The sequence below is a fragment of the Trifolium pratense genome, linkage group LG4 (genome assembly GCF_020283565.1).
Source record: "Trifolium pratense cultivar HEN17-A07 linkage group LG4, ARS_RC_1.1, whole genome shotgun sequence".
NCBI classification, from domain to species: Eukaryota; Viridiplantae; Streptophyta; class Magnoliopsida; order Fabales; family Fabaceae; genus Trifolium; species Trifolium pratense.
The window spans coordinates 9,075,206-9,090,995 of record NC_060062.1 but is presented as its reverse complement, the minus strand read 5'-3'; the positions used below and the strand labels follow the sequence as shown (position 1 = coordinate 9,090,995).

Genomic DNA, 15,790 nt, shown 5'->3' with positions numbered 1-15,790 from the left:
CTTAATTTCAATAACAATTAGTAATGCACATAAATTAAATTGTTATATTGTTTTTAACTACGACATGTTTGCTCATTAACAATCACACAAATGTCCCATAACAATGAGAATATTTCAATTAGTAGCTATCAGGGACATAATTAGAGAGGTTGGAATTCAATTAAGCTACAGGACAAAAAAAAATCACAGTACTTTAACTAACCCTTAAGCTGTGCATGAACTGATGGAATAAAATAGAGCGGAGTGAAATAGAATAGAATGAGATGGAATGAGTGGAACGAAACATAATGAAATATATATTTCATTCTATTGTTTAAATATTTTATAAAATGTTTCTATTCCACCGTTTAAAAAGTGTAATATAACTTGCTGCATGGAGGCAAAAATCTTATGAATGAATTTTAAGATGAAAAACAAATGTCACCATGAAGTTTTCATTCAAATTGTACCTTGAAATGAAATTTAACTCGAGTATGACAACATAAAAGATATGAAGTATATTGCATGTATATGTTTGTCAATTTATTTATAGGAATCCTCAATCTTGACAGATAAGGCTGCCATGAAAGTACAAAAAGAATTAGTAATAATTTGTGACTTGCACAACTTGTGTTAAAGAAAAAATATGTACAACATTAACTAGAATTCAACAGATGCACAAGCATATGAGAATATTGCTTTCTAAGTTCTAACTTATGTAATTTGAATTGTTCACATCATTTATGACCAAAAAAATACACACTCTCTAAATGGAAGGGACAAAAACCACAGTGAACACTAAATGAATGCACCTACAAAATTCCATCAGCAAGTGGGTTCCCTTTCCTCCTAGTTGAGCACGATTTGGCGAGTACTAAATAAATAATGAAAAGTGGAGGCTCTGCAATGTTTTTAACTAGACGCCGAAGCAGTCTTCCGTTTATCAGTTTCCTCTTGCCCTTCCTTGGCAAACTCTTCGATCAATTGACGCTGTCTTTCTGTCAGGTTTCTGTAAAAATATTTCTAACATGGTTATTGAACGGAGAACCAAATCATGAATCAAAAGATCTATTTTCTGAATCGTGAATTGAAACATATTGGAAATTGCAAGACATATGATTGATAAAAACGTTACAATTTTATTTAAAACCAAGATACATTGTACATAAGAAACATAATCTGATATTCCATATAAGAACTTCAAAATAATTCAGACAAGAAAAAGTGACTAACTACACAAAGTTAAGGGGCAAAGTGCAATTCATCAAAATGAATTCAGACTCATCATAACGAAACAAAATTCATGCTGCAATTAATGTAAAACGATTGGGTTTAGTTTTTTTTCAAACCAAGCAACGTGTCACATGTATTGTCAGATACCGATTACCATGATTTCAAATAAAGGCACTTTAAATGCTAATTAAACATTAAACATACATATAAAACCTAAGCATGCAGTAGTACAAAGAGAAAAACAAAGATTATAAATAACCCTGAAACATATTATAAGAAACTCACGTTGGAATGCTGACAGTAAAATGAACATATTGGTCCCCATATTTGAAACTATTTGTTCCTGTCAAAAGAAAAAAACAAGACAAAATTGATGAAAGAAGTCAGTTTACTGAAACACACATCTATTAAAAATCCAAGCAGCAACATGTTCATATATTCCAAAACTTCAACGAATATCAACATGCATACCTTTCCTTATACCTTTCCTTTTCATAACCACCTTCTGACCAGGTTGGGTACCTGGGTGAACCTGCCAAACAGAATTCATCATTCAAACCTCCCTAGTCACTAGACATGCCAAAAGAAATAATATTATATAAAGGAGTGCTAGTAACCATTATTTGCATCACTTTTTCTATTGTTGCTTAAAATTCATATGCATCCAACCATTTTGAAAATGTGTCACTATATTGGAAATGAGACCCAGATAAAGTTGTAGAATCCACGAGTTTTCGCCAATAATAGTGTTAAGCTGTTAGAAAGAGTATATATGTGTGTTGCTATGTATTGTAATAGCAATGCTTACCTTAAGCATTACACGTCCGGTAAAAGATGGGACCTCAATGGTTGCCCCCAAAATAGCCTGAAATAATATTTAAACAAAAAACAGAAATTTCAACTTATTATAACTAACAATATTAATAAATGTTAAACAAACAACTAACAAGTTGTTGAAGATGAGTTAAAAAACAAAAAAAGATGTTCGGAATCCAAAATATTTACAAATTAAATATTATAGATAATAAATTCTCCCAGGTGGCAAATAAAACTCATGCCATCAGAACTTGCACAGTGTGGCCACTCCTACACCGTACGCGTGCTACTGATGGATTATACCGCTTTTACATCTCAATGACATATATTGCTGCATTTCTTGGAGCATTGCTTGCATGTGAGTAGTGTATAACGATTTAAGTAAATGGATCTCTCATGAAAATAAACTACAAATTAGGTCCCTAAAATATTTGGTTGAGAAGGAATCAGATCCTATAAGTGATCAGAGATTAAAAGGACATCATGATAGGAAAGATAGTAAAAAATAAGATGAGTTTTAGTTCTTTGGTAGAAGAGAAAATGAAAGGAAAGAAAGTTTCAAGCTTTTATCTTCGCTTGTGTGAATATAGATTGTGTAGTGAGAAGACAGAAACTAAAATTAAACCCCTTCAAAATGACATAAATATCCCAAATTATAAATAAGATGCAATAAAAAAATTAAGGTAGTATTGGGAGAGAGAGAAAACTTGTCTTCAGTGGCTTTTTCCGCCACCTGTGGACGGAAATCATTTTATGTTTGATCCAAACATTATAGATTCCTTTACTTCCGTTTTCTTCAAGTTCCAAATAATAGAAAAACCTTGATTTGTGTGTTTTCTTTCCTTGCACTATCTTTCTTCACATATTTGTTCGTTTCAAACAGTGTCACAACTCACAGGGACCAAAATTGATTTTACTCTTTTAATGTCTACAATTAAACGCACATGGATTGCAAAAATACCAAACCAGATAACCATATAAAATCAATGCTCAAGATTTTCATCATGAAACATTACCTGGGTGATACTTAAAACAGCATCCACGTGAATATCTAATCCTTCTCTGCGAAAAACAGGATCTTCTCTAACCTGCAAAAAGTAAAGAGGAAAGAAATATAATTGACTTGCTTTAAAATAAAAGGAAATAATAAAAATGGCAGTAATTTCTAAGCTAGTGAAGTACCTTGATAGTAACAAATAGATCACCGGAATGATGTCCATCAGGATCTGCTCCACCACCTCCAGACACCTTTAGGGTGTCATTGTTGTCCATCCCTGCAAATGGAAAAAATCATACATCATTCAACCTTTTACATAGTGGAATCTTAAGAGAGATAACAGGAGGGATGTGCATTACCAACAGCAGATACATAAATACAAATACATACAGATATAGATGTGTATGTTGTGTTTGAGTGTGTAATTCTTCGGCTCAATTAATTAAGTCAAATGACAAAATGAAAGAGATGAAGTTAATATTCATACAAGCTATTTAACATTCATAGGCTAAATTTTTTTAATATTTAGAGTTTCCTTCAATAGGACATTCGTAGGCTATTTCTGAGTTGTTGTTGTTAAGTTCACTCGGTAGAGGAGTATGTTAGTTAACCTAGTTTGAAAGAAATGAACATAGAAATTTCTCATTAATGAAACATTTTTCTCTTTGTATGCCATATGACAATGGCCTACACAACAAGATACAAAAATGCATTCCAAATAATTTGAAATAACTATTACCAGGAATAGTCTTCAACTTGATTGACTTTGTTCCTTTGACAACTTTCGCACCCTTGCAAGATTGGCAAAAACTCTGATACCAATAGTAAAAGATTAAAACTCATCAATATATTCTGACAATTTCATATTTCATATTAGTATGAAAGACCACCATATCCATGAGACACAGGTAATGACAATAGTGTCATTCATATCATTGCATGATTTTATTTACAAAAATTAAGGGTGGACTAAACAAATAACTGTAGACAGCCACGCAAACGGATACAAACAACAATAAGCAAGTTACCTAAACACGGGAAGTTCATATATCATATTGGAAATTCTGAACCCTTATATATCTAACATATAATATATAATATTAAATTAAATAGAAGAGAATCAATAATTCAAATTACAGAGGACAATTTGTACCATACCGATACAATTTTTCCAGTTCCCTTGCACGTAAAACACGTACTTTGCATTCTGAATATTCCCGTTTGTACATGCATCTGGACATCTCACAAATTATCAATTGAACAATACTTCTCGAGCTTGTAACAAGAATGAAATTAATTCCAACACAATACTGACCATTCCTGACCCTTTACATCGCTTACAAGTTTCAGGTCTTGTACCAGGTGGAACACCACTCCCACCTGAAACAGTTCGGCAAGGGAGAGATGTGTTAATTTCAAGGAGCATTAACTTGTCAGGATTTAATCCCTATTGAACACAAAATACCAGTGAAGGATGAGAATTCATAGTTTATTAACAAACATACCACAAGTATTACAAAGCACGTCTGTTTGAAATGACAAAGTTTTGGTGCACCCTTGGATAGCTTCCATAAAAGATAGTTCAATGAAAGTCTGTGATAAAAAAGATTATTAATATGGTTTTATCAGACAATCCCTTAGCATGCTTAATAATGTCTGAATATGAAGCAAAAACCTTGACATCCTGTCCGCCAACATTTTGATGGAAAAAGCTGTTGAAAATATCCTGATCACCATGGAAGGAAATGAGAAATAATATTAGATATCAAATTTGGGATTAATTTAGCGGAAATTTTGAAGCATATATTTATTTTAAAATTACATGTAATTTGTAAAACACAGATTCCAGCGGACATAGTTATAAACAAACATGCATTGAGCCAAGTGTAGCAGATTACAATTAAAAACAAGAAACTTGTATGTAACTAACATATCATTCAATTAACTTAAACTGAAAGATGTGACTGCAAATTTCAGCACATACATATGTACAAATATTCAACAACAAAAAAAATGAATATCTATGGTTTTCATTTTCCATAGTTTTTTTAGGAATTTTTTTTTTTAAAAAAAAAAAAAAAAACATTTTCCTTTTACATTGAACTAAAAGTACGGGGATTGTTGGATTGCTTAGGGTCTGCTCGTATGGTTTCCACAGAATATCAATTTAACAGTTTCTTTTGACAAAATATAAATTTAACGGTTAAATGATATAAAAATGAATATCTATTATTATATTTATAAGTACGAACATAATTAAAAAATAAATATCTCCTGAAAGCTTGATCAACAAAAAATAGAGAGAGAGAAGAAAATAGTAAGGCATTACATGACCATTGAAGGCCTGCTCGAAAGGATTAAAGCCATTATCGCCTGGGAAACCATTGGTTTGGTTGTTTACATAGGCATCATGTCCAACCTACACATTTATGAAAAAGTAAAGTAAATCAAATGAAGAGGCGGTAGATACTAGGAAGAAAGCAACAATCCACTCAATAAAATACACAATCAACTAAAAAACATAGAAACACATACACCAATCAACTAAGAAACATAGAAACAAATACACATGCATTCTTATTCGAACGAAATATGAAACGTTGCTGTAGATCGTCAAAATTTCTAGCAATCTACTATGCCTATTTCTAAAGTTTTCTTCTTTCACTGAAAGAAAGAGGGAAATGTCAACAAAGAAAGAAGAGACCATGAGAAAGCAAAAATAAAACGAGCTTCACATTTCTACTTCCCTCCATCTTTCTTTTACTATTAAGTATCTCCATGAAACAGAGGCCAGCAACTTAAATTATAATATTCCCTCGGTATGCATTACAATTCACATTACAGTACGCTTTTTCAATCAGTAGAATTCGTATGAACTTATCCTACAATACTTATATCTCAATTTAGTGAAATGGTAGTTACAACAAATTCAACAGTTTCCAAGAAAATAGCCAGTAATGAATTAGACCTGATCATATTGTTGACGTTTTTCCCCATCCTTCAAAACCTACAAACATTAAAATGGAAATATACAAGCAGTCAGTTAATTTGGGATATGAATATTTAAGATAGATATCTGGCTCTGGGTAGTAGTATGACAAACAGAAACAACAATAATACACCTCATATGCCGTTGTAACTTCTTGAAACTTCTTTTGAGCATCAGGATCATCTTTATTTGCATCCGGATGGAGCTTCTTTGCAAGCTGTAGAATATGGAGAGGAAATGAGGAATAATAAGAAAGTATAAAATAATTTTAGAAGGATAATTCATATGCTAATTACCCCTGCTTAACAAACTCATGTCAAGGAAGAAAGGTAGGAAAAGCTAAGATACTGAAATATTATTAAAATTATATAACATAGTATGTGTAGATGCAGACATGTATAATGCAATCTATGTAATTTGATGAAACCCATAACACATAAAACACAACTCCATAAAAAAACGCTGATTTCATCCTATACCTATAAATAACGGGGATACCAAGTTTTTGTATACCTTTTTATCTTCCAAAATTTACCCTTCATTTAAACACGAATACTGCTAGCAACACCCACTTTAACAATCTCTTTCCAGCACTCACTCTTTTATTGGGAGAAATGCATGTGGGTAACACCATTTTGGAAATGCAGTCCACCATTTTAGAGCTGACCCCCTCGTAAATTGGTGGGACCCACATGAATTTCACCCAAAAAAAGAGGGAGTATTGAAAAGAGTGTCTTAAGAATGAGTGGTGCTAGCACTACTCTAAACTCTTCCATTTCTAATTTATCATTCTTTACATAATCGAACAATTGAATTTAATCCTAATTTTAATTTTGAATCAAAGTTGATCTAATCCTAATTTTAAATTAAATATAATCTAACCCTTAAATCAATCTTAACAAATCAAATCTAAATTAATCCTAATTTAATTTTGAATTAAAAATATAGAAATTAAAATTAAAATAACAATACTAAATTGATTGAATTATGTCCAAAACTTCAAGCCATTTCGCCATGATGGAGGCCGCCTATGGTCTTCATTCGAGAAAAGTGGATAGACAGGTATGTTAGTGAGTGTCCTCACGCTAGTATATAACAACGTGAAAGTTAATCATAACAAAACAAACTCTTCCTCGTCCCACAGCATGGGAAATGGTTGTGTTCCGTTCACAAGATACATTATTACTACATGTTTATGTTTAGAAAATTGGTGAATTGACAAAATTTAACAATGCAACAGGCAACATATTTAAAAACACACAAACCCATATTTCAATACCTAAATTCATGTATATTGACAATTATGAGGAATAACTCACCCCATGGTAAGCTTTCTTTAATTCGGAAGAGCTTGCATCCCTACTCACACCAAGAACATCATAATAGTCCCTTGCCAATGATGCTATAAAATAGTTTCAGGGTGCAAAAAACAAATCAGTGAAATGTATGAAACAATAAACAACTATGCATAAGGAAGCAAGGAGGAACTTAAACGGAAAATGCACAAACTTCAAGCTAAATCTACAAATACCATCCTAGTAAATAGTAATCAATAGAAAATAGCATAGAAGTAGACAATATGTAAGCTTAAATAACAGTAAAAAAACTCGCAAACACAAGGACATGCGATTTCATGCATGTAACACATAATTTAAAAATTTATACCCGAGCCATGAATTGATCTAGAAGCCCCGAAATATGAATTAGCCGCTCCAAATAGCAACCAGTTCTTCTTATTAACACCATCTCTAACTGCAAAGGGGCAAGGGCAGAGGAGATGATCAGAATCATATAATAGAAAACTACAACCAAAAATATTAACACCATTTTTTTGGAAAAAGTGAGCAACACTTAAATTCAACATTACAAGAAAATCAGTCCACAAACGTTTTTTTTTTTGGTTTTCACCCTCTGGTTCCTAGGGGAAGGGGCCTAGTAGTTCAGAGTTCTGGGCGAGTTCTGTCCACAAACGTGTTTTTTGTTAGTATTGTTAATGTAACGCATACCATTTGATGCATAACCATCAATAACTCTAGATGAATCACGTGATCCTGAATTCAGTGCCCTATAACCCCTTTGGAACACTACTTGATATACCTGCAAAAAAAAATTGAAAATTTTCCAAAAATTTGTTAAACTATAGTTCATATACAAAAATGTCAGTAAAAAACAGAGGAAGAAAGATGCTTTACGGAATCATTGGCGTGAAAGAGAGATCGACGAGCGAGGTGGGTAAAAAGGGTAATCCCAGTGGAGCGAACCATTTGGGGAATTGAATTGAAGAAGAAATTTGGAAGATTTTGTTTGAAGGTGAATTGGGGATAAAAAATTAAACCCTAGATAAACCCTAATTTGAAGAAAAGGAATTGGAATGTTCTAGTAAGAGTTGGAATGTTCCGATGGTATTGGAAGTTTTGTTTGTGCGGTTCACATGACATGTACTTGTTGGTTGGGTACTTGGATATGCCCTTGGATTTTTTTTAGTACTTGTTATAGTACTTGTGATTTTGATATTCATTTGAAATTAATTTTTAGAAATTTTATAGAAAATATTAAATTTATTTTGTGTTTTTTTTAATGTAATATTTTTTTAATAAAATACTTTTTTTTTGGTAAGTAAATACTTTTTAGTTTGTTTGAGAATAACATATGTAAAAATAATTTTGTTTAATTATAAAATAACATCCACCTTGACTTAAAAAAATCCACATGATGTAAAAAAAAATAGCATCGACCTTTTAACATTTGTTTTGTCTTTTTTCTAAAAAAATTATTATTTAATAAGTTACTCTTAATTTTTTTTTTTTAAAAAAACTATTATTTAATAAGTTACTCTTAGCTGCTTTTCATTTAAAGCTATCTTCAAATTATTTTTAAATTATAGTTTTTTTAAAATTTGTAACTGATGTAATATTGTTAAAAGTGATTATTTTTATAAAAAATGTTGTAACAAATGACTTCTAACTAACTGATTGAGCTCAAATAATTAATTGACTTTTTTAGAAAATAGCTATCCATTTTCTTAGAAATTAAAGTATATAAAAGTGAAAGTTATTTTATTCTTATTTGAATTCCCAAAAATTTATTTTTTTACTTCGTAACAAATATGAGAATAAGTCAAAGAAAAGTCAGACATCCAAACTATGTTGGCACCCTCGATATTTCCCTTCCTCTGCCTATATCTCATAAATATATATATACATAAAAAAATTATGTAACTCAGTAAGTAGGTAACCCGAGTTTATCCCGAAGGAACTCGTCTCAAAATGTAGGATCAGACTCCCACCATGTATAAGTGGCAACAACATGTTGGCAAATACATATTGATATACGTATATTTACTAACAGTGATATATAAGTAAAGATAAAATTATGTTGGAAATAGATATTGGATTCTTGAACCAAATTGTGGCAAAAAAATAAATTATTTTTTTTACAAATTTTTGCAAAACTCTCAGCAAAATTGGAGACGGTTATACAAGAAGGATGACAATGCACAAGCAAAGAATCTCTTCCTTTGCTTTTGGTACTAAAACTATGCCTTTCACGTCTTGCTTATTCACTTTCTTTTTTCTTCTTCACACTTTGACATTGCTCTACATAGAAGAAAGTAGTAATAATAATAATACTAAAATATATGCACATATAATAACTAAGTATATATATACTTGTTTAGTTGTTTTTATTCAATTAATCCCTTTTGGCAATTACTTCTATCAAGTACCTATTACATGACACAAAAGTTGAGAATCTTTAAGCTGTTTGAGTAAGTTAGGAATCAAACTAACTTTCTTTATTTTCATTATACAAACACTAGCTTTCACACAATCACATTAAAATTTTAATTTCATATTACATAAGTTCAGAATTTTCCATCTTCATATTACTAAAGCTCATGCAGCTTCTCCATGAAATTATTCTTTGCTTAACCAAAACTTTGTCACCTTTTATCTATTTCATTCTTAAGTACAACTTCTTTGCTTCAAAATCAAATTTCCAATTACTTCTCATAGATAATCACATAGTTGCAGCAACTACTTGTGGCAAATAATCACTAGAAAGAAAAGGATATGAAGCTGATAGTAGAGGTTATTAATGCTCATGATCTTATGCCAAAAGATGGTGAAGGATCAGCAAGTACATTTGTTGAAGTAGATTTTGAAAATCAATTAAGCAGAACAAGAACTGTCCCGAAAAATCTCAACCCTACTTGGAATCAAAAAATTGTTTTCAATTTAGATACAACCAAACCTTACCATCATAAAACTATTGAAGTCTCGGTGTACAACGAGAGGAGACAACCGATTCTCGGCCGAAACTTCCTTGGAAGAGTAAGAATTCCTTGCTCAAATATTGTTAAACAAGGTGATGAAGTGTATCAGATTTTGCCACTAGAAAATAAGTGGTTTTTTTCATCTGTTAAGGGTGAGATTGGCCTAAAAGCTTACATTGCATCGGAATCCAAAGTTAAAATTTTTTCTCCCATTTTCCCTTCAGAACCAGAAAAACTCTCACCTTCTACTCCAAAACAAGAACCAGAATCCATTGCTACTAGCCTTCCTCCTCTCCATGGTGCTGCCTCGGCCGCAGAAACATTAGAAGCTGGTCCTAAAGAAGAAGCTTCTTCATTTGATACCTCAAAAGTAACAAGTGAAGGAGAAGAAGTATATTCTGGTGCTGCATCCAGTTACTCTATTGAAGAAGCTCAATCTAGCAGCGTTGGTATTGATCAAGATCCAAAGATAGAAACCGAAGAACCTGTCGAACAGTTATCTTCTCAACAACTAGACAAACATCAAGTTCATCAGCAACCAAGGATTTCAATAAAGAAAAGACCACAAGAAAATTTATTCACAATGCATTCAGTTGATCCTCAACTTCAATCTCGCCGTGCCGAAAACTACAATCACAACAATGACTCCAACATGCAGCAAAGGGTTTCAATCAAGAGACGACCACGAGCACAAGGTACTCCTCCATCAACAACATACTCGGCTAATCAACAAGTCCATCCAAGGTATGATGAAAGATATAATCTCAAGGGAACCGGCCAACAACCAAGGATTTTAGTAGAGACACCTCGACGTGTTTCTTCACCCCCAAGGAACCTTGCAGATCCGCAAAGTATTCCTTCATCAACAACATACTCAGTTAATCCCCAGGTCCATCCTAGGTATGATGAAAGATACAATCTTAAGGGAACCAACCAACAGCCAAGGATATTAGTAGAGACACCGCGAGATGTTGTTTCACCTCCAAGGCACCATGTAGATCCGCAAGGCTACACCAGCATTGATGAAAACTACAATCTCAAGGAAACCAATCCAAATATTGGTGAGAAGTGGCCTAGTGGTGGAAGAAAATGGATGAGTGGTGGTGACAAATTGACAAGCACGCATGATCTTGTCGAGCAGATGTTTTATCTCTATGTTCGCGTAGTGAAAGCAAAGGATCTTCCTCCAGGAACCATCACCTCAAGCTGTGATCCTTATGTGGAAGTGAAGCTAGGGAACTATAGAGGAAGAACAAAGCATTTGGAGAAGAAAGTGACTCCAGAGTGGAACCAAGTATTTGCTTTCTCCAAAGACCGGATTCAATCTTCGGTTCTTGAAGTCTTTGTTAAAGATAAAGAAATGATAGGAAGAGATGATTATCTAGGAAGAGTAATGTTTGACCTTAATGAGGTTCCAACAAGAGTTCCACCAGATAGTCCACTAGCTCCTCAATGGTACAGACTTCAACACTCGCGAGGAGAAGGTATGGTGAGAGGCAATATTATGCTTGCAGTTTGGATGGGAACACAAGCTGATGAAGCTTTCTCAGATGCTTGGCATTCTGATGCTGCTACTGTTTATGGTGAAGGTGTTTTCAACATCAGGTCAAAGGTTTATGTCTCTCCAAAACTATGGTATCTAAGGGTCAATGTCATTGAAGCTCAAGATGTTATCCCGAACGACAGAAACCGCTTACCGGAGGTTTCTGTCAAGGTTCAATTAGGATGCCAAGTTCTGAGGACAAAGATATGTCCAACTAAAACAATTACTCCACTTTGGAATGAAGATTTGGTTTTTGTAGCAGCTGAACCATTTGAGGAGCAATTGACAATAACTGTGGAGGATCATGTGCAACCTTCAAAAGATGAGGTACTTGGAAAAATAAACTTACCTTTGAACCTCATTGAGAAGAGATTAGATCATAGACCGGTTCATTCTCGTTGGTTTAACCTCGAGAAATTTGGTTTTGCTGTGTTAGAAGGTGATAGCAGAAATGAGCATAAATTTTCAAGTAGGATTCACCTTAGAGTTTGCCTTGAAGGTGGATACCATGTTTTAGATGAATCCACTTTGTACATAAGTGATCAAAGACCAACAGCAAGACAACTATGGAAGCAGCCTATTGGAATACTTGAGATGGGCATCTTAGGAGCAAAAGGGCTTCTTCCTATGAAGATGAAGGATGGTCATGGCAGCACAGATGCATACTGTGTCGCTAAATATGGTCAGAAATGGATCAGAACCAGAACACTTTTAGACACTTTCAATCCCAAATGGAATGAGCAATACACATGGGAGGTTTATGATCCTTGCACTGTCATAACATTAGGTGTTTTTGACAATTGTCATTTAGGTGAAAAAGCTCCAAGTGGAAGTTCAATCAAAGATTCAAGAATCGGAAAGGTAAGAATTAGACTATCAACACTTGAAGCCAATAAAATTTACACTAATTCTTATCCACTTCTTGTTTTACACCAACATGGAGTTAAAAAAATGGGTGAGCTTCAACTTACAGTGAGGTTCACTGCACTCTCACTTGCTAACATTTTTCATATCTATGGCCAACCTTTGCTACCAAAGATGCATTACTTACAACCTTTCACAGTTAATCAAATCGATAACTTAAGGTACCAAGCAATGAATATTGTAGCAATGAGGCTTGGTAGAGCTGAACCACCTCTTAGGAAGGAAGTGGTAGAGTACATGCTGGATGTTGATTCAAATATATGGAGCATGAGAAGAAGCAAAGCTAACTTCTTTCGCCTGATGTCTCTTTTCTCGAGTTTCATCACAATAGGAAGATGGTTCAATGATGTCTGTCATTGGAAGAATCACATCACATCGATACTAGTCCACATCCTCTTTTTGATACTTATATGGTATCCAGAATTGATACTACCAACTTTCTTTCTCTACATGTTCTTGATTGGCCTATGGAACTATCGGTTTCGTCCAAGACAACCGCCTCACATGGATACAAAACTCTCATGGGCTGAATCAGTTCATCCTGATGAACTTGATGAAGAGTTGGACACATTTCCAACATCAAGATCGCACGATACAGTGAGAATGAGGTATGATAGGCTAAGAACTGTTGCAGGTAGGATTCAAACTATTGTTGGTGACATAGCTACACAAGGGGAGAGATTTATGTCTCTACTGAGCTGGAGAGATCCTAGAGGAACTACCCTCTTTGTGTTGTTTAGTCTTTGTGCAGCTGTGGTTTTCTATGCAACACCATTTAGAGTTGTGGTTTTGGTGACAGGTTTTTATAATTTGAGACATCCAAGGTTTAGGAATAAGCTACCTTGTGTACCAAGTAATTTTTTCAAGAGGCTCCCTGCTAGAACAGATAGTTTACTTTGAATCTGTTTTACAAACAATAATGATATACTATATAGTTTCAGTGATCTGTATTGTATACATATAATAATAGTTTGCAATTTATTCATTTCCTGTTTTAATCTCATTATTAATTTTTTTTAAAAAAAATTATTAATCATTTCTTGTTTTAATCTCATTATTAATTATTATAACTTGAAAAATAATTATTTAAGAGAATTTATGTTATGATGACAAGAAAACAAAAACAAAAATTTGAAGTTATTCAAAATATGTGTGTTTACTCTGCCAACCTACTAAACTCCTACGACAAAGTGGCAAACCTTCTGCCACAATTTCTTTCCTTTATTCTCATAATGATAATGATAATGATGATCTTGCCAATCCTCCTGCATAATTTTTGACAGGACACAAAAATTTGTACAACAAACCACCAACCTCACACTAATAACTTTCTTAATATTTGGTATCCTATAAAAATAAGGGATGCTTACGTGTGCTCTAAGCAAAGCTCTCAAAAAATGGGCCGGACTGATGGGCCGGCCCATTAGCCCACGGGCTTGGGCGAATCGGGCCTCAAAATACCTAGCCCAATTGAAACCGGGCCCTTTTGGCCCAAGCCCATATAGCCCAAATGAAAATCGGGGTTGGGCCGGGCTAGCCCAACGGGCTTCGGGCCGCCCCATTAACGAAAAATTTATGTAATTTTTGTAAAAATAATATCAATTAAAACATAAAAAATTATCATCTAATTGAAAATTTATTATAAAAAATATAGTTAAATGTTTAAACATAATAAAAAAGATTATATTTACCTAAAACTCATTTTTTTTGTTACATTAGCTAAAACTCATTAAAAACTCAAGTTTATAATTTATTTATTTTATTTTTTTTATAAGAATCAAACTTGAGTTTAATTGATATTTAGTGGTGATGTAAAAATTATTTACACTTGTATACAATTATATCTCAATAAAATTGATAATTATGAGGAATTAATACATCAAAGTCATGTAAAAAAAATATCGAATAAACGAGAAAAAATAAAATGAAATGGGTTGGGTCAGGCCCATTAGCCCACGTGGACCATACAGGCTGGGCCGGACTCATAAATGTGCAGCCCAACAATATTTGGGCCGGGCCAAGCTAGCCCACATATATTGTCGGGCCCATTGGGCCGGATCGGGCTATCCCATTTGACAGCTCTAGCTCTAAGCACACATGTTAAGAATCTAAAGATAGTAATATTCTCTTAAAATTTGTGTACTTAATTTATAAAAAGTTTAAAAGTTAAATCATATGCACATATTTAGATAAAATATTTCTTTATTTAGATTATTAATACGTGCTTTAATGGCACATCTTAGAGCGTCCACAATGGGTCTCCCCAAATTTGAGTACTTAATTTGGTTTCACGACATGTACACATCACTCATTTATTATTTTTTAATAATAGTACCTAATAAGTACTCAATCTCTCCAACTCAGCACCTCTTAAAAAGTTCTAAATCGGTCCCACTAATAACTCTATATCTTATCAATAACACTACATCTTTATAAATATGTCCCACAAAAATATATTATAATGAGGAGAGAGAGTGTACCTATTTGAGAAACAGTACCTATTAAGTATTCAAAGAGTTTTGCTCAAATGGTAGTACCCATGGTTGTCAAACTCGCGAGTAGACTCTTAAACTCGTACAAGTTTACGTATCTAGGAAGCAAAAACGAATTGAATCGCGCATATAATCGATTTTTGATAAACTCGCTAGACTCGAGTAGATTCGCATAGACTCGTATAGACTCGAGTTTACGATTTTGGAGTTTGACATTTGAATTTTTATGTTAAGTGGTGTTCTATTATATGTCATTTATGAGTAACTCATAGGCTTTTGAAACTAATTTTTAAGTTTCCAGAAACTCTTACGAGTCTACGAGTCGAGTCTGCGAGTCGAATCTATGGCCCTTTGCGAGTCTGAGTAGACTCGCGAGTTTGACAACCTTGGTAGTACCTAATAAGTACCTATATAAGTACATAATATGTACTACCATTGGAGATGATCTTAGCTTTTTCCAATTAATATTGTTATTTTTCGTGGACAACCTTCCTCTTTAGAGTATTCACAATGAGGATACCAAATTTTGGGTACTTAACTAATT

The 15,790-nt window shown here is 33.4% G+C and overlaps 2 protein-coding genes across 2 annotated transcripts; one reads left to right on the top strand and one right to left on the bottom strand.

The window, feature by feature from the left end:
- Positions 1 to 507: 507 nt before the first annotated feature.
- LOC123920931 (chaperone protein dnaJ GFA2, mitochondrial-like) lies at positions 508 to 8,483 on the bottom strand. Its single transcript, XM_045973282.1, has 18 exons — positions 8,207 to 8,483; positions 8,021 to 8,111; positions 7,680 to 7,766; positions 7,334 to 7,416; positions 6,148 to 6,231; positions 5,994 to 6,032; positions 5,355 to 5,444; positions 4,701 to 4,751; positions 4,531 to 4,618; positions 4,341 to 4,405; positions 4,184 to 4,258; positions 3,765 to 3,837; positions 3,211 to 3,302; positions 3,045 to 3,116; positions 2,021 to 2,077; positions 1,684 to 1,744; positions 1,498 to 1,555; positions 508 to 988 (listed from the first exon to the last, which is right to left on the bottom strand). Exons 1-18 carry the CDS (start codon positions 8,276 to 8,278, stop codon positions 892 to 894), a joined length of 1,335 nt encoding a protein of 444 aa, XP_045829238.1. The 5' UTR covers positions 8,279 to 8,483; the 3' UTR covers positions 508 to 891.
- Positions 8,484 to 9,698: 1,215 nt separating this feature from the next.
- Positions 9,699 to 13,774, top strand: LOC123920930 (FT-interacting protein 1-like). The gene has a single exon (XM_045973281.1). It carries the CDS (start codon positions 10,085 to 10,087, stop codon positions 13,652 to 13,654), a length of 3,570 nt encoding a protein of 1,189 aa, XP_045829237.1. The 5' UTR covers positions 9,699 to 10,084; the 3' UTR covers positions 13,655 to 13,774.
- The last annotated feature ends 2,016 nt before the right edge of the window (positions 13,775 to 15,790 follow it).

Bases quoted from the DNA above. Each gene is read 5' to 3' on its own strand.
- LOC123920931 (XM_045973282.1), bottom strand. From the start codon at position 8,278: ATGGTTCGCTCCACTGGGATTACCCTTTTTACCCACCTCGCTCGTCGA. The intron at 6,232-7,333 runs GTGAGTTATTCC...CATATTCTACAG, and splicing joins TAAAGAAAGCTTACCATGGG to CTTGCAAAGAAGCTCCATCC. The intron at 3,838-4,183 runs GTATGGTACAAA...TATTGGTATCAG, and splicing joins GAACTGGAAAAATTGTATCG to AGTTTTTGCCAATCTTGCAA.
- LOC123920930 (XM_045973281.1), top strand. From the start codon at position 10,085: ATGAAGCTGATAGTAGAGGTTATTAATGCTCATGATCTTATGCCAAAA.